Source organism: Tribolium madens, unplaced genomic scaffold (genome assembly GCF_015345945.1).
Source record: "Tribolium madens isolate multiple individuals breed KSU strain unplaced genomic scaffold, Tmad_KSU_1.1 Scaffold_3;HRSCAF=73;Tcas5.2_LG2, whole genome shotgun sequence".
NCBI classification, from domain to species: Eukaryota; Metazoa; Arthropoda; class Insecta; order Coleoptera; family Tenebrionidae; genus Tribolium; species Tribolium madens.
In genome coordinates this window covers 11988332-12008607 of record NW_025401006.1, presented here as the reverse complement: position 1 = coordinate 12008607, position 20276 = coordinate 11988332, and the positions used below count along the sequence as shown (strand labels likewise).

The 20276-nt window shown below is 28.5% G+C and overlaps 4 protein-coding genes across 4 annotated transcripts; 1 reads left to right on the top strand and 3 right to left on the bottom strand.

Annotated features, from left to right (window-relative positions):
- Positions 1–6: 6 nt before the first annotated feature.
- On the bottom strand, positions 7–359 carry LOC123007901. The gene is made up of 2 exons (XM_044403405.1): positions 281–359; positions 7–226 (listed from the first exon to the last, which is right to left on the bottom strand). Exons 1-2 carry the CDS (start codon positions 299–301, stop codon positions 35–37), a joined length of 213 nt encoding a protein of 70 aa, XP_044259340.1. The 5' UTR covers positions 302–359; the 3' UTR covers positions 7–34.
- Positions 360–3672: 3313 nt separating this feature from the next.
- On the bottom strand, positions 3673–5559 carry LOC123007506 (4-coumarate--CoA ligase 1-like). The gene is made up of 5 exons (XM_044402848.1): positions 5416–5559; positions 4852–5369; positions 4642–4804; positions 4307–4594; positions 3673–4260 (listed from the first exon to the last, which is right to left on the bottom strand). Exons 1-5 carry the CDS (start codon positions 5530–5532, stop codon positions 3736–3738), a joined length of 1611 nt encoding a protein of 536 aa, XP_044258783.1. The 5' UTR covers positions 5533–5559; the 3' UTR covers positions 3673–3735.
- Positions 5560–7484: 1925 nt separating this feature from the next.
- On the bottom strand, positions 7485–12781 carry LOC123008278 (ubiquitin-conjugating enzyme E2-17 kDa). The gene is made up of 5 exons (XM_044404041.1): positions 12457–12781; positions 11963–12026; positions 11875–11906; positions 11499–11682; positions 7485–8781 (listed from the first exon to the last, which is right to left on the bottom strand). Exons 1-5 carry the CDS (start codon positions 12478–12480, stop codon positions 8642–8644), a joined length of 444 nt encoding a protein of 147 aa, XP_044259976.1. The 5' UTR covers positions 12481–12781; the 3' UTR covers positions 7485–8641.
- Positions 12782–16747: 3966 nt separating this feature from the next.
- Positions 16748–20167, top strand: LOC123007540. The gene is made up of 2 exons (XM_044402905.1): positions 16748–16782; positions 19369–20167. The coding sequence occupies exons 1-2, from the start codon at positions 16780–16782 to the stop codon at positions 19819–19821; spliced, it is 456 nt and encodes a 151-aa protein (XP_044258840.1). The 5' UTR covers positions 16748–16779; the 3' UTR covers positions 19822–20167.
- The last annotated feature ends 109 nt before the right edge of the window (positions 20168–20276 follow it).

Below are 20276 nucleotides of genomic sequence, written 5' to 3'. Positions count from 1 at the left end.
GATAATAAATATTTTATTATTACACGAAATTTTCTTATGTAACAGTGGGGAAAGCGTCATCGGAATGATGCAAGGCTTGGTCTTCGCCAAAATCGTACTCGGGGATTAAATTGTATCTTCGTCTTTCGCCCGAGTAGTCCCGAAGGGCGAATTCCGGCTCGAAAACGGCGTCAGGAGCAGGGTAGGAAATAGTAAACGCACAAAAAGCGATTAAAATTACAAAAATCTGCAAAAAATAATGTAAAAATAAAAAATTAAATAAATAAAAAATTAAACTCACCAGAATAATCTGTTTGGCCATTTTTTTCTTTTCTAGTCACTCTTTCTCGCTTGTACTTTATTCTTCTGTGATGCTTTTCAGACTGCAGCTCACATATTTATATGCCTTTTAATATTAACACCGCATAAACAAATTTACCGCTTCCATGAACACGTAATTTACACCCAATGTGTAATTTACTATTTTTTTTCACAAAAATTACCGTTTCTAGTGTTTATAAAAAAATTATATTGATAATGTGAGGGAGGAAATAAATCAACCCTCAATTTTATATTAAAATATAATTAAAACTTTAATTGGTTTGCATGAAAAGGTAGTGTCTTAATAATTGTTGACTATCGTATTTGTCACTAGGAATCAGTCCGTAATTGTTGCTAATTTTGGGGGAAAATATTTCTCTAGTTTGGTAAATGGAAAGTTATTTTGGGATGACAACCCGACGAGTGAGTCACGATGCTAATTATTGATTTTATTCATTATTCATTCATTAATCGATGTTTTTTTAGTAGTATTACGCACATTCCTGATATTGATTACTCTATTAGAAAATAAAACTTAAAAAAATATTATATTTTTTATAAATATAAGGTGTTTGTTATTTTGTTTATTATTATTGCATCGTGTGCATTTATTATACCCTTGTCGCAAAATATTATTTACCAAATAATATATTTGTTTATAAATATTTTAGGCGCAATTTAACAATAAGATACTTAATACCAATTTGCATGATTCCACAAATAGTACGGCAGGTGTCACTAATTGAATTAGGAAAAAAATAATAACTTTAAACCATTGAGGGATTTAATTGAGGAAAATTTTATAAACATAACACAGAAGGCATGAGATAACGCCAAGAAATGCTAGAAAATGAGAAATTATAAAAATGCGAAGCTATAACAAAACTTGTTTTGTGAACTAAAAACAAAGTGAAAAACACAAAATAATAAAAAAAAATCTTCTACGATTTTAAACTCCAGAGCGGTTAAAGAAAGAAAAAAATTGTTTGTCCATTTGTAAAGAAATTAATTCTATAAGATTTTTTTATTTATATTTTCTTTACAATCTTTACGATTTACGCATCATTTTAAGATAAATCTTAATAAATCTTATCGCAATGCAATACATTTTTTTAAATATTTTACTGTATTATTTTGAAAATTGATTTGGACTTACCTTCATTTTCTTCAATATTATCCAGATTAATACATCCAGCTCGAATAGATTTGCTGAACTTTAAGAATAGGTACTTGAAATTTCTTTTCAAAATTTCCGACTTTCTTATTGTAATTATCAGAATTAATTTGGAATTGCAAGAATTATTTTGAAAGTACGAAAATTAAGTGGGAATTACAGGAATTAGTTCGAAACTACAGAAATTAATCTGAAAACAGTGAAATGACGATGAATTATTAGAATTACTGAAATTTCGGTGGAGTTATTTTGGAAATGGAATTAGTTTTTTTTAGACCCCTCGTAAAAAACAAGGCTGTAGTTTCCAGACATAATGCATAAAACAAAAAAATAAAAATAGAAGAGAAAGAAAGAATCTAGTGAAACAAAAATTTTTGTTCTAAAACTTGAATTAGAAAATAAAAAACACAATGGAATAACCAGAATAAAAAATAAAAGTTTTGTTATTTGAAATGATATACAAAACGAAAAAAGCCAACAAATGAAATTCAAAGTCAAAGAAATCTTGTTTAGAAAAGTAGAGAATTTCGAAGTAGTAAAATTAGAAAATAAAATCTGCAATATAAAGAATTAATAAAGTGAGAAAAAAAGAAACACGATGAAAAATTAATAATTACAAAATAAAAAAGTCAGAGAAAGCTAAAAAAATTAGAAAAATTCAATATTCAATTAAGCAACTTTTTTACAACAAAAAAATACAGAAATTTATAGATCATTATCCATTACTTTATTTGTTCTTTTTATTTAAACTTAAAATATAATTTTTAAGATCTCGTCTTCTCAACTTCCCACTTGGTGTTCTTGAAAGTCCGTGGACTATAAAGACCCCTCGTAAAAAACAAGGCTGTAGTTTCTAGACATAATGCAAAAACAAAAAAATAAAAACAGAAGAGAAAGAAAGAGTCTAGTGAAACAAAAACTTTTGTTCTAAAACTTGAATTAGAAAATAAAAAATACTATGGAATACTCAAAATAAAAAATAAAAGTTTTGTTCTTTGAAATGAAATACAAAACGAAAAAAACCAACAAATGAAATTCAAAGTCAAAGAAATCTTGTTTAGAAAAAGAAAAAATTTCTAAGTAGTGATATTAGAAAATAAAATCTGCAATATAAAGAATTAATAGTGAGAAAAAAAGAAACAAGATGGAAAATTAATAATTACAAAATAAAAAAGTCAGGTAAAGCTAAAAAATTTTGAAAAAGTCAATATTCAATTAAGCAACTTTTTTACAACAAAAAAATACAGAAATTTATAGATCATTCATTATGCATTACTTTATTTTTTCTTTTTATTTACATTTTTTTTAAAACTTAAAATACAATTTTTAACGTCTCGTCTTCTCAACTTCTCACTCGGTGTTCTTGGAAGTTCGTCGACTATAAAGACCCCTCGTAAAAAACAAGGTTGTAGTTTCTAGACATAATGCATAAAACAAAAAAATAAAAACAGAAGAGAAAGAAAGAATCTAGTGAAACAAAAACTTTTGTTCTAAAACTTGAAAATTAGAAAATAAAAAATACTATGGAATAACCAAAATAAAAAATAAAAGTTTTGTTCTTTGAAATGAAATACAAAACGAAAAAGCCAACAAATAAAATTCAAAGTCAAAGAAATCTTGTTTAGAAAAGTAGAAAATTTCGAAGTAGTGATATTAGAAAATAAAATATGCAATATAAAGAATTAATAGTGAGAAAAAATAAAACAAGATGAAAAATTAATAATTACAAAATAAAAAATCATAGAAAGCTAAAAAGATTTGGAAAAGTCAATATTCAATTAAGTAACTTTTTTTACAACAAAAAATACAGAAATTTATAGATCATTATCCATTACTTTATTTCTTCTTTTTATTTACATTTTTTTTTCAAAACTTAGAACATAATTTTTAACGTCTCGTCTTCTCAACTTCCTACTCGGTGTTTTGGAAGTTCGACGACTACAAAGACCCCTCGTAAAAAACAAGGCTGTAGTTTCTAGACACGATGCATAAAACAAAAAAGTAAAAATAGAAGAGAAAGAAAAAATCTAGTGAAACAAAAACTTTTGTTCTAAAACTTGAATTAGAAAATAAAAAATACAATGGAATACAATGCAATATAAAGAATTAATAAAGTGAGAAAAAAAGAAACAAGATGAAAAATTAATAATTACAAAATAAAAAATTCAGACAAAGCTAAAAAAAATTGAAAGTCAATATTCATTTAAGCAGTTTTTTTACAACAAAAAAATACAGAAATTTATAGATCATTATCCATTACTTTATTTGTTCTTTTCATTTAAACTTAAAATATAATTTTTAACGTCTCGTCTCCTCAACTTCCCACTTGGTGTTCTTGGAAGTTCGTCGACTATAAAGACCCCTCCTCTCAGTTTCTCTCGATCCGACAACTTACTTGCAACAAACTCCCCAATTTCCTCTTCACTTACTTTACTTCCATTGTGCAAAACCACACACGCCGCTGGTGCTTCCCCAACTTCTTCATTTATAGGCATCCCAAAAACAGCCGCTTCTTTGATTTCAGGATGTTCAAGCAAGACATTTTCAATTACCGAAGGAACTATATGCCATGATAGATACTTGAACATTTCTTTAAGTCTCTCCACAATGTATAAACACCCATTTGTGTCATAATAACCCACATCTCCCGTCTTGAGAAACCCATCTTCGTCGAAAATATCAGAGCAATCGGCCTTGTAGTACCCATTCATCATGAAAGGGGTTTTGACCCGAAATTCCCCTTTCTGGTTCGGACCCAGCGTTTTATTGGTTTCAATATCGACCAACTAAAATAAATCTGGTAAAAATTGAAGTGAGAGATGAAATTCGTGCCTTCAGTGAAACCCCAATTGCGACTTTCCCACAAGAAGTCAGTTTTCTCGCCATTATAGCTTTATCATTTTCTGGTATAAACATTCCAACCATTCCAATTTCGGTCATCCCGTAGGCAAATAAAACACAAGTGTGTTTAAAAGTAGTGTAAAGTTTACGCATTTGTTGTTCGCTTATAGCAGTCCCACCTGTTAAAATTGAATGAAGCGAAGAAGTGTCAAAATTACCACTATTTTCAAAATTTGTGAGAGGATACGTTAAAATTGGTGCCAAAAACAAGCAAGTTACCTAAATAATAAAAATTAGAGAAATATTAAGTGTCACAAAACACCTACTTTATATTTTTGAATTATTCCAAAAACGTCTTTAGCTTCTGGTACTTTACTACAGACAATTCGACAACCACCTTTTAAAAATGAGCAAGTCAACATCATGAGTCCTGATATCCAATAAAATGTAGTAAAAGAAAGTGTAGTGTCAACTTTAAGTGCTGATTCGCTAAAACTTACAGTAGAATTTAATTCGATTTGTTAAAATTTTGTTACCAAAAACAAGAACTAAGATTTAGGAAACTGAAATGGCTGTGACAGATAGCTTTCGGGAGTCCTGTGGTGCCACTACTAAAAAACATCACACCTGTGTCGTGAATATTGACAGAAAGAGGGTGAAATTTGTCTTCATCTTCTTTGGGTTGGTCAAAATGGTCAAGTGTTGGATATTTGTCCGATTTTCCAAAAACAACAATCTCTGAGTGAAGATTTGCGTGTTTGAGGCTTTCTTCAATTATATTGATTGAGGTTTCTTCGACGAAAATCATTCTTGGGGTTACAAGTGATAACATATGAGCCGTTTGTGTCACTGAAAGTGTTGGGTCTGAGTTTGCAACTTTAACTCCGAGATAAAAAGCAGCAATTATGGGAATTGGTGTGTCTAGAGTTACTCTAGAACAAGTCAAAATCACATCATTTGGTGTTATTCCGCGGCTTTGCATCTCCAAAGCGACTCTAACACTTCTTTGTTTAACACTTAGGAATGTTTCGCTCTTATCGGTTTTGGCATCAATCTAAATAAAGTCTCGTTATTTTAGTTTATTTATTTTAACGACTTACTTGACATATCCGGTCCTTAAATTTTGTGGCGGAATCAAAGAAAAATTGGCCCAAATTTTGTTTCAAGTATGAATTGGGTGAGATTTTGGGACCCTCTAGGATTATTTGTACATCCATGTCGGAGAAAGTTTTAAATTAAACTGTTCAAGATTGTGTCTTGCACAACTGATAACAATACGGAATTTAGAGTAAATAAATAGATAACTGTGATGGTCAACATTTAAAGTTTAATTTTAAGTAATAATCAAAAGTATAATGAATTGCAGAAAAAAACTTCTCTCTCATTTTGTGTAACAACATTATGCGATAAAATCTGTTTCAAGTGACAATGATGTATTATAAAAGCAAAACAATCGTTAATAAAACATAATATTATTCGATTTTTTAACAAAACAAAGAAAAAAAAACTTGTTTGAGCTCATTACTGTTTTGTTTAAAAAACTGTAGGTACTTTATAACTCCGGAATTAGTGATAGCTATTTTATTTAAAATTATATCAAAATTATTAATCTTATTTCTGATAAAAATGAGCCAATTCGTCTATTTTAAAATTTACGACAGCAAAATCTTTTAAATCTTAACTTTATTACCCAATATCTCAAAAATTATGCATCGTAGAGTATTTTAACTTGTTGCATTGTGCTCAGGGCGTAATTTTACGTCTAGAAAACCATATTTCAAGCGTTTTTACCACTTAAGGTAAATTGACTATTTCACCTTCAGAAATTCAAAAAATTCATAATTTTTTAAACTTGACCCAATAACGTTTTATGCACTTTTTTGAGTCTTTAAGACCTCTAGAAATGTAAAAAACGTTAAATAGATCAATTTTAAAGATAAAATTTTTTTGGATTTTGGTCGATTTTTGGCACTAGGAGCGGTCTAATAGCAATAACTCCGGACTTATTGGAAATAACCTCTTATATTTGGTACCGTTGAACAGAAAACTGAATTTTCTATCATATACTAAGAAGTTCAGTGCTCTACGATGAATAGTTATCGAGAAAATTTCTGATAAAGTCAGAAATATCAAAAATAAAAATCCGCTTATAACTTCAAAACTATTAGGAATTTTTGCAGTTTTCTTGACGCCAATCGATTCCCCGGAACATTTTACATAGGCTCACGTCAAAATATTATATCATTGTAGTATAGTTTTAGAGTTTTTATTAAAAAAAATCATATCTCAAAAACTTTGAGTCCTAGGTCAAAACGGTTTGTACAGGCGTGTTCTCCGGTTAATTTTACATATAGTACTAGTTTTTCATAACAATAAAAAAATTCTGATATTTTGGTCAAAATCGGATTTTCTAGCCTTATTCTTAACTTTATTATTCAATATCTCAAAAACTATACATCGTAGAGTATTTTAACTGGTAGCATCGTGTTCAGCGCGTAATTTAACGTCTACAAAACTACATCTCAAGTGATTTTACGACTTAAGGTAAAAAAAATTCGTAATTTTTTAAACTTGACCCAGTAACGATTTATGCACTTTATTGAGTCTTTAAGACCTCTAGAAATGTAAAATAAGTTCTATGGATTCATTTGAAAGGTGATTATTTTGATTTTTTCGATTTTCGATACTTGGAGTGGTCTACCGCCAATAATTCTGGAATTATTAGTGATAGCTCCTTATGTTTTGGTACTGTTTGAAAGCACATTTAATTTTCTTCTAAGTAAAAATCAATCATTTTTACAATTTACTACCGAACTCACCTTTAAAAACTTAGTAAATTTGTAAATCTTCAAAGTCGTTTTATGCACTTTTTGAATCTCTAGGACAAGTATTTTTAAAAATCGATCACCGTCGAATGCGGTTTAGTTTGTACATCAATATTTGCTGAAATTATTACTAGTCCTGAAAACACTTTAATTTTAGAAATTTCGCCATGTGGATTTTATCACATCAAGACGTCAGTATTGAAAAAATTTTTATGTCCTGAAGAATAAAAAATTATTTTCCAGTTACAATGTTTTATTATCCACACAAACCAAACAAAACGGTAAACAAAAATAATTTAAATTGCCGAATTTCGTCACTCTCACTTTCAGTAAAACCACCAACATACAACACCAATAAAAAACAACAGATTTAACTGTATTTTATTTTAATTTCCTGATAATTGCGGAGAAAAAATATATATTATGTAACAAATCCTTCCTAATTAATTGGTATTATACACTGAATAATTTAATGAGAATAATTGTGTCTCAATAAAAGTAAGGGAGGAGACAACCCTGCGTGGGGGTCCCGGAAATCAGATTTCACGAGGGACAGGAAGCAATCTCTTATTTATTACATTCGTTATTTTACACATTATATTTATGTATAAAAAGTTTTACATGGTTTAAATAGTACAGTCATAACTGCAAATAAACAAGTGTTCACATCTGAGTGAAATAAATTACGTTATACTTAATCTATTTGAAAAATTTTGCCAAGATCGGTTTTCTACGATTTGTCTGAATAATTTTTTAAGTGTTGGGGAATTGCTCTAGAGTGTAATCGAGCAAACAAAACTGCCACTTGTTTTAAAAAATAACGATCAGATGTCAAAATTGTGAACGCTCTGTTTGCTCATTGGTCAACTTCAGTGTAAACTAAACGTTTATGCCGATAAGAGTCATCTCACCTTTAAAATTTAGCCGAATAGAACTAGACATCTGAGATCTAGAAGATTAAAAACTTTAAACATGTATAGAATGTAGAGAAATTGCAAAAAAATCATTTATTACAATACACCTAGTTGAACCACAAAACCTACATATTAATTTATCTAACAATTATATTAGTATATGAGTGTCATCCATACGTTGGATAGAAAATCCGGGACCCGACGTTGAAATCAAGTACTAAAAATGCCTGCCGAGTGTTTATATCAAACAAACAAGCAACACGCACTTTCACTACTCTCCAGCATCAGCAGCAAGGAAGTCGGGTGCAAGTGGGAAAGAAAAACGCAACCCAACACTTGACTTCTTACAACCACAATATATTCAAACAAAAGAATTTCAAATTTAATGTAGATTATAAATGATTTTTGAACACTTTAAAAACCCCAATGGATACTGTGGTAGTAAGTGACGGAGGGAGCACAGTCCAAAGCAAATATACAACTTGTTTGACAGAAATTATCGACGCTGGCTTATCCCCCCCGAGTGTTGCAATTAAATAAGTTGTTTTTATCTAAAGTGTGAAGTGTGGGGTTTGGGGGCCGGGGCATCACATAGCATATTTGCGAGTCCACTCGCGGGCTAGCTCGTTGTACTTTTCCCGGTCGGTTTTATATATCCTAGCGATTTCTGGTACTAAGGGATCATCTGGATTCGGGTCACACAAAAGTGAGCAGATTGATAAGAGTACTGAAACAAAAAACACACTCAATACTACAACTATTCACTATTTACACCCTACCAACTATTCACACCACAAGAAGTGAACAAAAAGTAACATTTGTAATTTTTTGCCATTTAATAAAATTAAAAATTTTGCAGAACTCAAAAACAAAAAATTAGAAAAAACGTTAAATTGCATACTCTCTGTTCACCTAGTATTATTAACTGTGATAACATTGACCAATAAAAAATTGTTACAAATTCCCCACGCAATAAAATCAACTCTTGAATCACTTAATATTAAAACAATAAAAATACAAAAAAAACGTGTTCGCTCTAATAAATATTAAAAACAATAACAACTGACTGGATTACGTACGTTTGTAGTTAAAAAACATAATTCATAACAGTTATGACTCAATAAAACTGATGAAAAATAATAATATTTTGTTTCAACCTATTTCATATTAAATTCTCATTAGGTGTGTCAAATTTCACAATAAATTTTAAGTCTCAACACCTCATACAAAACAAAAAAACGAAGAGAAATTATATCAAGAAAACTGTTATTTACCTAGGGATATCGCATAAAGGTTATAAATGTCAAAGTAGCAAACAAAGTAAATTTATTACATTACAGCGCAGTATTAATCGTAATAAGTTATTTATCAACACAAAATTTGTTATATGAAGGTGCATTTGTACAAAATATGTGTGCAATAGTATTAAAATTTTAAAATTTTTAAAACCTATTTGAATAAAATGATAAATTATATGCAAAGTTTCAAAAAACTGCAAAAATGTTAATGTTTTATCGATGACATATTACGCATTACTTCATTACTTATTCGAACACTAGAAACTAAATAGACCGTTACTAAAGTATAAATAAAAATTTGAAAATTACATTTAAAAAAATTAAAAATAAAGTTAAATAAACATTATTTAGTTTATTGAGAGATTGTGAAGTTGTTTTTCTCTCCTAAAAGACAATAATCATTTTTATTATTGACCAAGGGCACTAATGGATTAGAGGTGGGTAAATACCGATATTGTAGGGTATAACATTGATAAAAATGTATTTAGTAGAACTAAGTATTAACAGAAGTATTTCGTGATGAAATTAATACAAAATCAAATAAAAAAGACTTAAAATGCCTCATTATAAATCATAGGAATAACCCCACCTCTTTCTTTGACCATCTCAAAAAATAAAGCAACCCTGTCATTTAAAACAGCAATATTTAAAAGATCTTTCTCCTACAGTACAATAAAGTTATACAATTCTTCTCATTTGTTTAAAGAAAAACTTTCAGTGAACAATTTTCGCAAAAAGTAAAAAAAAAACATTTTTCGTACTTCTAGTTTTTTACTTTTGCTTTTTGTTATTTTCTTATTGTTTTATTTTCTGTTCTTTCTTTTTGAGTAGTTTTTCATAATTTTAGTCAAACTTCTTCTTTGCTTATTTTTTCAGTTTTATTAATTTACTTTTCTGTTTATTTGTTATACGTACAATTCAATAAAGCCGCTTTATTATTATTATGTTGGAATTCTACCGGTAATAGAACGAATTTTAAGACTTTTTTCTATTTCTTTGCAGTTTCTTGTTATTTTAACAAGTATTTCGTATTATAAAGTTAGAAAATTACTTTAATAAATGCAGAACTAAAAAAAATATAAGTTCATTTACGAAAACAATAAAATAATACTTCCAACATAAGTATATTATTGTACACTTGAGTGCAAAAAAAACGCAAATTGTCAAAAATAAAACTGTCAAATTTTTCAGAGAGTTACATAGTATGAAAAAGGTTAGGAAACTATCAAAAGAAAGGTCATATTTGGTGGTCTTGCCAGTATCAGTGTTAAAAACGAAATAGAAAAACATGGAAAAACTTGATAGAAGTTAAGATGCCAGAAATTGTAAATTGTGAAAAAAACAACGTCAAAAAACTGGCATTTATTAACAGGCCAAATTACATTATAAAAAAAATCAATTTGCGTTTTTTTGCACTCAAGTGTAGGTAATAAAAAATTAACAAAAATAATAATTAAGTAAGGTTATATCACCGTTGTGTTTTATAGCCTTACATTTATTATTTCCCTGGATGTTATAAACAACTCGGCTATGAAAAATCTCTTGTAACGCTATTATTAATGTCCTGATGTTAAATTTTCTAAAGTTGGTCACCCTGGTACACAACAAACGTTACTTATTGCTTATCAAAGTGGAATTACTCATCAAAACTGTCTATTTTTGTAAAAATAATCATTGAAATTTATTAATCTAAAGCGTAGTTTTGCTATATCTAGAAATTTTTGTTTCATTTAGACGTTTTAACAGTTAGATTCATCCAAATAGTAACTGTATTAACAAAAAAAAGAGAACAGGAAAAACTGTAAACAAATAACAAAATCCATTAAATCCGATTTAATTAATAAACAATGACCTCAATAACATGTAGTCATCTACATGATAAAAATTTATATTAATTACCAACGTGCTTTGTAAATGAAAAATTGACAAAACTCCACTTGAAAATCATGCATGCACACATGTGGCATACATTAATTGTATTGGAAAGTGTTTTTGTTACATAATTGATTACTAAAAACTCTGGTTTTCAATTCACTGGCATCCACAATCATTTTTGATAGTTTCGACAGCATTTCTGATTATGGAGTGAATTTTGAGTCACACATGACAATAAAATCGAACTATTCGAGAAAGTGAGATAACATACCTTTTGAAATTGTAAGTGCTGGTGACCACTGCGAACGTAGTATATCAAGACAAATGCTACCATTACTGTTTATGTTTGGATGATAAATTCTTGTAGTAAACGCAACTTTAGGTGGTTTGAACGGATAGTCTGTTGGGAAATGAATTGTTAAAAAAAATACTCCTCCTTGGTATGGACTATCAGGCTGCAAAGAAAACTCATTTAATCGGAAGCCTTAAAACGCCCCAATGTAATTATGAATATGAAACAACAGGACTAGTTGACTCATTTTTGAATCGAAAACTCAAATCAATAAGTCCAATGTTTGCATAATAAATAAATGAAAAGTCTATTAATAGCTTTGTTGCTAAATGTGGGGTAAAAAAAGTAAACTTACTGGTCCCATAATTGTGGCTTGCCAGTGAAATACTGTAATAAACATAGACGTGCTTTAGGACAAGTTTTACGATAATTTCCACACTTACAATCATCTCCAACAGGTCCTGCTGAACATTGTGCGGGAGGATCTCTGCCGAGGTCTTGTAGTTCCTGAAAGACAAGAACAGTTAGTAGGAATCCACTTGAACAGGTATCGGGTTAATAATAGACACCTGAAAGTGGGGGCCCTAATATGGAGAGGTTAGAAGCGTGAAAGATCACTTAAAATTAGCCACAATGCGAGAAATGCGTGAAAATCGCAGTTTTTGGTCAATCGTTACGTTACATCCGGCATTTTTGTGCCATTTGATAAGGAGGAAAATGGTCAAACGCTGTCACGAGCTGCCAAATGGCTTTTATACGGTTTTTGTGGGGCCGAAAATGGTGGTGGAGGTTAATCGTGTTTGAAAAAACCGGATTAAACGGTATTCCAGTGTCGGATGCAAAATCGTTAAGGGCGTTTAACTGGCACAAAAACAATTTTAACGAGACGATCTGCCACCACATGCGAACATCACTTTCACTGTAAACTCTAACATACCTTATTAATTCGTTTTAAAGCCATTTGACGGAGTGTATGTGTAATAAATACTGGCTTTTCACCAGACAATGAAACCTCGAGCCAAGGACCTCTGATAGGAGATTGCAAAGATGGCCTCCTTCAAAACTCACAGACACCACGTAGGTCAAATGGAGACTTTCGATGATTTTTTACACGTTTAAACTCCACGAAATACGCACGACTTTGTCTAAGTAAATACTCGAAAAAATATTCAATGTTGAGACACTTTGTCTTTTTAATACAGAGTACGGGGAGCAACGTTAAGTTCCAGAAAAGATGACTGATCACTTCCGTGGCGACTTAGTCATGTCGGTAAAACAGATCACAATTTCATTAAATTATTACAAACTTGCTGCTTTATCAACTTTTTGTAAAAATTACACGACATGTGGAGAGATGTCGCCTACGGTTTTTTGCACCCAGGCAACACACAATACACAAGTGCTTTCTAATTGATTTTGTACACAGATTGCTATTTACCGGTTACGGAAACCAGTTTTTTTTAACTGCAATGCTTTTATTTATTAGGTTGGTATCGCTACTGTCAACAAAAATTTTTAACAGTTTTTACTTCTAACTTCTTAACTGTCGCTCATTGTGAATTTAAGGCAAACGATTTTTTTACAATAAATGACAGTTTTAAGCTGATTATATTATATTTATATTATCGATCTAGATTTTGCCTGAAACCAACCCACCAGCAAAACAAACTGAATTCTAAGTTCTTTTATTTTTGATTTTTTTTACAAAAATTATAACTAACTTATGTGGAAAGCAACTTCCTACATTTGCAAACAAATTGTTTATAAGGGAAATTGTATTTTTCGGTGTATTTATAATTCAAAAAAAAGTTGCTGTTTATTATCAAAAAGTGTTTTAAATAAAAGTTTGGTGTGACGGGCTAATCGTGTTTTTATTCATCGTTTCCATATCAAGAAGATCCAAGAAGAAGAATCAAAAACTTATTAAAAAAAAGTTTTTCAAAAGCTTTGAGATACCAAAAAACTATTTTTATACAATTTTTATTTTTTGTTACTTTTTTAGTAGTTATTTTACATTTTTTATATTACTTTGTATGTTTTTACATGGCAAACTAAATAAAAAATAAGGTAAACGATTTTTTTTACAATAAATGACAGTTTATTTAAGCTGATAGATTATATTATATTTATATTATCAATCTAGATTTTACCTGTTACCAACCCCCCAGCAAAACAAACTGAATTATAAGTTATTTTATTTTGTTTTTTTTACAAAAAATATTGTAGGTAACTACCTAACATATGTGGAAAGCAACTTCCTACATTTGCAAACAAATTGTTTATGTGGGAAATGGTATTTTTCAAAGACGTTAGGTAAATAACTAAATTACTGTGTTTGTTAGAATTTTCGGACTCTTTTCCAAATGCTTTGTGACAGTAAAATAGTACATGAAAATACGAATTACAGTGTTGCTAACTCAAAAAAATTAAATTTGCCAGATCTGAACTAGAAAAAATTTTCAGATTTACATGCATATTTTCACCAGATTTCTCTAATAACTATCGAAAGTTTACATTTTTTAAATAAATTTTTCAAATTCTTACAAAAATGTGCTGAAACGCTCAAGAAAGGCAAAAATAAGGCTGTTTTTGGTCAAATTCTGAAATTTTTTGGCTTGTTTTTAACTAAATTTTGCAAACTATTTACGTTTTACAGAAAAAAACATACTAAAACACTTGAGAAAGACAAAAATAATAACTTGATTTGGCTTTGTTAGTTTGTTTAAGCAAAATTTCGTAAAAACTAAAATTTTAGCTTAAAAACGTGCTTAAAAACTTGAAAAAGGTAAAATACCTACCTAACATCATTTTCAACCAAATTTTGTATTTTTCGATTTATTTTTTGATAAAATTTTACTCAAAACAAATGAAACAAACAAAATAACAACAATTTGGATTAATTTTTGTAAGTTTAAGGCATGTTTCAGCAAGATTTTTAAAATAAATAAGTATCTTTGACTCAAAAACAAATTAAAACAAGTTTAAATAGCATCAATTCAATCTAAATTATATTATTTTTTTTAGCCAGTTTTAGCAAAACGTGCTTAAGCACTCTAAAAATGCATAAATAATACTAGTTTTGGTCTAATTTGGTAAATTTTTGGTTTGTTTTTAACAAAATTTTGCTCGTTCGTTGAAAAACATACAAAAACACTCCAAAAAAGGCTAAAATAATACGTTTTTTGACTCGGATTAGCGATTTTTTGACGCTGATAAGTTTAATCTCAAAAAAAAAACAAATAAAACTATTTTCTTAACTAATTTGGTAATTTTTAAACTTGGTTTTAAAAAATTTTGGCAAAATTATTGAGTTTTTGGATTAAAAAACGTATAAAATGCACAAATAAGTTAATTTAATGCTCTACTTTAAAAAATTATTTCAAATTACATAACTTTTCAGCTGTACTTAATTGCAGTTTATTTCTAAAAAATTATTAGATATTACATTTTTACAAAAGTTTTCACTAAATCAGTAGACATTTTACCAGACCTGGCAGCACTGCAAAGGCATCTATCTATTCAGCAAGGGTTCTAAATTTCGAAACAAACCGAGTTGAGAAATAAACGATTCTTTGAATTTTTTATATTTTACGTCTTTTATGCCGCCTTTTTTAAAGTAAAAAAATTGTGTTTAAAAACGAAAAAAGAAGGCAAATTACAAAAAAGAAGTACAAAAAAAGTATAAAAAACTCGTTCTATAAATCCTCTTGAAACCCTCGTTTTTTACTTAACTTAAATTCGTGCTTCAACGCTTCAAGAACTTGTTATTTAATATAATATTTTCCAACGATATTGTCACCAACATTGAAAACAAAAAATACACTAGACTGTTAAGACACTGATACAAGTTTTTAATAACTTTGTTAAAGACGCGAAATAGAAAAAAAAAGCAAAATACATGTGATTTACATGTGATTTTTTTTCTGCAACCGGCCAATCACAATAAATATCTAATTCTCTTCATAATTAGAGTTTTCCGTTCTGATTTAAATAGGAATACCTACTTTTTAGAACCAGATTCTCATCATTATTTCAGACAGCCTCCGAGACCACGAGCTATTACACATATTTTATATAACGCAAGATTGCCTTACTTTCGCTTCTTTTTAAAGATTTATACGTCATAGACACACCACCATATCACCAGACACACCTTTCCCGGGTTTTTCAAGTATAAGTGACCTTGTCAATAGTCATAAAATATACCATAATATGGTCCTATCCAAATATGAATAAATCAGAAGGTTTTGCAATTAATCATTATTGCTAAAGATTGGTAAATATCTTTTATTGGTGGAAAACAATTATCAAATTTTTGTCAATAAAAATAAAATGTGTAATTTTTTTATTGGAAACTAAATACAAAGTGCATTTTGCTAAAATTAATAAAATCTAATATTTGAGAATGACGTCAAATATTTAATAATTTATTACATAATTAAAAGTATATCAGTTTTAGGAAACATAGACGTTTAACATTTAAATCCTGTTTTAAGAAACATTTTCATAACAATTTGAAAATGTAGGTGATTTAAATTTTCACAATTACTTAAAATAAGCTTTATTATTATCAAAAAGAGTAACTGCACAAGTTCAAGATTAAAAACTTGACACTGATTTATTCTTGGCTATGCAGAATTGTTTCAAATTTACTTTTTTTTTCTAAACTTGATTAAAACTTTCAAAAAATATGAAAAATTTACGCTTTGTTAATCGTTGCCATAATTAAGTGAAAGGTATAGACCCAATATTTTCATCAAATGACATTGAAAACTCTGTTTTGTAATTTTCACTTTAATTAGTAGTTTGGCTGTAGGAACTATTAGAACAATAGTGGTGTAATGAAAAAATGAACTGAAGCAAAAATTAATGTTAATTATTGGTCTGTTATCTAACCTTCGAACAGATTCGTGATACCTTTCTGAACCATTTTTATTAAATTCAATCAATTAACCCAATTTTTAAATTCCAAAAATGAAACACAATTTTTGCAATTGAAATTTTTGTTAAGCAACATTTATATAAAAATATGTTTCAATTCGCATTTTTTAAATTACAATTTTTAATTCTTACAACAGGCTTCTATTTTAACAAGAATGAATTGCACTTTTCCATGAACTTGTTCATGATATTTCAATGTTTTTACTGTAAAATGAATAAGAGGGGTGCCAGTCTCTCCCACAACTTATTATGTATTTCATTCAGTTATTTCAGTTTATTCTCGATCGGCTTGGGTAAAAGTCCTGTACCTAAACACACGATGGTTAGTACTTTTACTTGAGACATGTGTTGCTTGCGAATTGAGTTTGAGTGTCGTGTGTGCATGTGTATTTGGTGAAAACATGAGAATGATGATTGTTTAAGATTTGCATTTCATTTCATTACACAAACTGTGGTTAATTGTCCTGCTTTAGCAAGCGTAATTTTTAATAAAATGCAGAATAGGGCTCGGTATGAATAATTTAATAAATAGACTACATTCTACTGCAAAATATCAAGTTTTCAAATAAAAATGTGAATTTGAACTCAACTCAAGCTCAAATATACATCATTCATTGACTTTTTGTGGTGTTACATTGCAAACTGTTAAAAAAAAAGTTTGTTACTGATTTATAACTGTTTAATATTTAACTTAGTTTCCAAATTGCTTTAAAAAATTCAGTGTTTTTAATTCAAACAAAAGTAGGTGTTTCTAGTGCAAAATCGCTAATTAAAAAGCATTTTTCCAAAAGTTTTAGATTCTATTATCAAAAACCTCATTTTTAAATTATTATTACTCTTTCTGTTACTTTTTACTTATATTTCTTTTCTTTTTATTACCTTTTGTTTTTTATTGCAAACTAACCAAATAAAATTGTTATTGATTTATAACTTTAAGTGCAATCTTGATATCTACTAACTCAGTTTTCAAATTGCTTGAAAAAATTTCAGTGTAGTTATAATTCAAAGAAAAGTTGCTGTTTTAACATCCAAAACTTATTAAAAAAAAGTTTTTCAAAAGCTTTGAGACATCAAAAAACTATTTTTATACAATTTTTATTTTTTGTTACTTTTTTTACTTATCTCGTAGTTATTTTACGTTATTTATATTACTTTGTATGTTTTTACATTACAAACTAAATAAAAAAAGTTTGTTACTATTTTATAATTTTTAAATATTTAACTTAGTTTTCAAATTGCTTGAAAAATTTCCGATATTTTTATAATTCAAAGAAAAGTAACTGTTTTAACATCAAAGCACTGATAAAAAAAGCATTTCTCAAAAACTTTAAGACTCATATCAAAAAACTATTATCATCAAATGTTTATTTTTGGAACTTTTTTTCTTACTTTTTACTCACCTATATTACATTTTAAGTTTTATTTACATTGCAAACAGATAAAAAGTTTGTAACTGATTTAACTATATAACATTTAAATAACTAACCGTTTTTAAATGGTTAAAAAATTGGGTTTTTATAATTCAAGAAAAAGTAGGTGTTTTTAACATCAAAACGCAAATTGAAAAAAAGGTTTTAAACTTTTAGATTTATATAAAAAACTAAAATTGTTTAAAAAAATTGGTATTTTTATAATTCAAAGAAAAGTAACTGTTTTAATATCAAAACATTGATTAAAAAAGCATTTTTCAAAAATTTTAAGACATATCAAAAAACTGTTCTCTTTAAATTTTTATTTCTTGTTACTTTTTTTTCTTACTTTATTCCTTATTACATTTTCTATATTACTTTTTAAGATTTATTTACATTGCAAACATATACAAAAGCTTGTAACTGATTTAACTATACAAACTTTTAAATAACTAACTATTTTCAAATGCTTAAAAAAAATCCAGGTTTTTATAATTTAAGAAAAAGTTGTTTTTAACGTCAAAGCGCAAATTAAAAAAAGATTTTAGGCTTATACACTGATATCAAAAAACTATTCTTTTTGAGTTTTTACTTTTTGTTACTTTTTTTATTTAATTTTCATTTTTATATTTCATTTCTTATATTATTTTTTGTTTTTACACAGCAAACAAAATAAAAAAGTTTGCTAGTGATTTATAATTTTTAAATACCTAACTTAGTTTTCAAATTGCTTGAAAAAATTTCGGTGTTTTCATAATTCAAAGAAATGTAGGTGTTTTTAACGTCAAAGCGCTAATTAAAAAACATTTTTCATTCAATTTTTTATTAAATTATAATAATTAACAATTTAAACACTAAAGGTTTTTTTTTACTTAGGGATACCTAAAGTCAACAAAAAACAGTGTAATACTATACTCGTAATTTCTTGAAACTGTATAAGAGTAATCAAAAAGTATAGAACCAAACGTGTGTTTTTTTTTAATTATTTACTTTCAGAAACAAAAATTTCGAAAAATTTTAGTCTTTGTAAAACGTTACATTTTATTATTTTTCAATTACCTGGTAAGTTTCAGAAACCATTATTTCTGAATTATTAATTATTAAGTATTAATACACCAGAAATTCTTAGTGTTTTAAAGAGTTGTAAAATTATTTTAATTACTTTAATTAACTGTCAGGTTGCAGCTGCAACATTTACATTGATAAAATTGTGGTTATTTAAGATTGATAAACGCGTATTTACATCTTTCTCAATTCTCGACCAGAAGTAATTGTGATTGCTGTTTACCTACATAAACATATTTATATTAAGAATAAAAAAAAGTAAATTACATATTACATAAATTATGATCAAGGTAACTAAGTGTGAAAAGCGGTCAAAATTAAAATTGCAAGTGATCCTTTTCTCAAAACAACTACAATATTAATTGAATATAATTTACAAGCTTACATAATCGAGTAATAAACTTGTAAATACCCTAATCTGAATCAACTTTCAGGTACCCACGTCCCAAATTATAATTTTAGCAATATTCCTGTCAATTTCCATCATTTCGGCACAATATTCACAATCACCTCTCGCCTATTACCAACACGAAATCGTTTACGGCTTCAGTCAAACTCCTGAAATCCTGCCGCTTGCAGGTAGCAGTGGAATGCCGGCGAGTGTGGGTTTTCATGAAGCAGGAAACCCACTCCTGACACCTGCTATCCTTCCTGTCGACCTGTTCACGCCGAACACAGAACAACAACCTGCCGAGACGCCCGGCCAGTTTCGGAATTACATCAAAGCCTTGGAAGAGGAAGCGAAGGAAGCGGAAAAAGCAGAGAATGCAATTACGACGACGACGTTGAGGGATGAAATTAGAAAGTCCGCTGACGAACCCAAAGGGTACGTCACTTTCAAAATGGAACGAGGCGCGAAAAGTTACAATTACGGTTATGCACTTTGAAAGCAAAACAAATAAAAACTTGTAGATTGCAGTTTTGCCACAATTGGCTATAAACAGGATCTTGTAAAATACCGTTTTGTCTATAAAACAACTTTTATGTGGCTTTCAAGCAATTATTTAAAACATAATTTTCAAAAACAACAATTAAATTAACTAGTTTATCTRTWTTACTCAATTATTTATTGATTTTATGTTATAAATGATTGTTACTATTCTGRCTGTTTTTGAAGCGAATTTTKCCTTTKAATTTTTTCTAATTTTTATTGAATTTTTGACACCGGGTGTTCCAACAAGTTGGTAAAGTCCATTATTTACCTGTAAATATTAAAATTTATATAGGCAATTGATAAATTAATTTTGTGCATCATAAGTAAAAAAATATTCAATTTTGGGACAAAAAAATGTTATGTAAGGGAGCTACACCCTTCGAAAAGGGTGCGTTTTTCAAGAGACCT

What these genes read in the sequence shown, in the direction of transcription:
- LOC123007901 (XM_044403405.1), bottom strand. Translation starts at nt 301, where the DNA reads ATGGCCAAACAGATTATTCTG. An exon ending in TGGCCAAACAGATTATTCTG is followed by an intron (nt 227 to 280) that starts GTGAGTTTAATT and finishes TATTTTTTGCAG; the next exon opens with ATTTTTGTAATTTTAATCGC.
- LOC123008278 (XM_044404041.1), bottom strand. Translation starts at nt 12,480, where the DNA reads ATGGCTTTAAAACGAATTAATAAG. An exon ending in AGGACCTGTTGGAGATGATT is followed by an intron (nt 11,907 to 11,962) that starts GTAAGTGTGGAA and finishes TGTTTATTACAG; the next exon opens with TATTTCACTGGCAAGCCACA. An exon ending in AAGCCACAATTATGGGACCA is followed by an intron (nt 11,683 to 11,874) that starts GTAAGTTTACTT and finishes TTTTCTTTGCAG; the next exon opens with CCTGATAGTCCATACCAAGG.
- LOC123007506 (XM_044402848.1), bottom strand. Translation starts at nt 5,532, where the DNA reads ATGGATGTACAAATAATCCTAGAGGGTCCCAAAATCTCACCCAATTCA. An exon ending in AATCTTAGTTCTTGTTTTTG is followed by an intron (nt 4,805 to 4,851) that starts GTAACAAAATTT and finishes TGTAAGTTTTAG; the next exon opens with CGAATCAGCACTTAAAGTTG. An exon ending in CAATTGGGGTTTCACTGAAG is followed by an intron (nt 4,261 to 4,306) that starts GCACGAATTTCA and finishes GATTTATTTTAG; the next exon opens with TTGGTCGATATTGAAACCAA.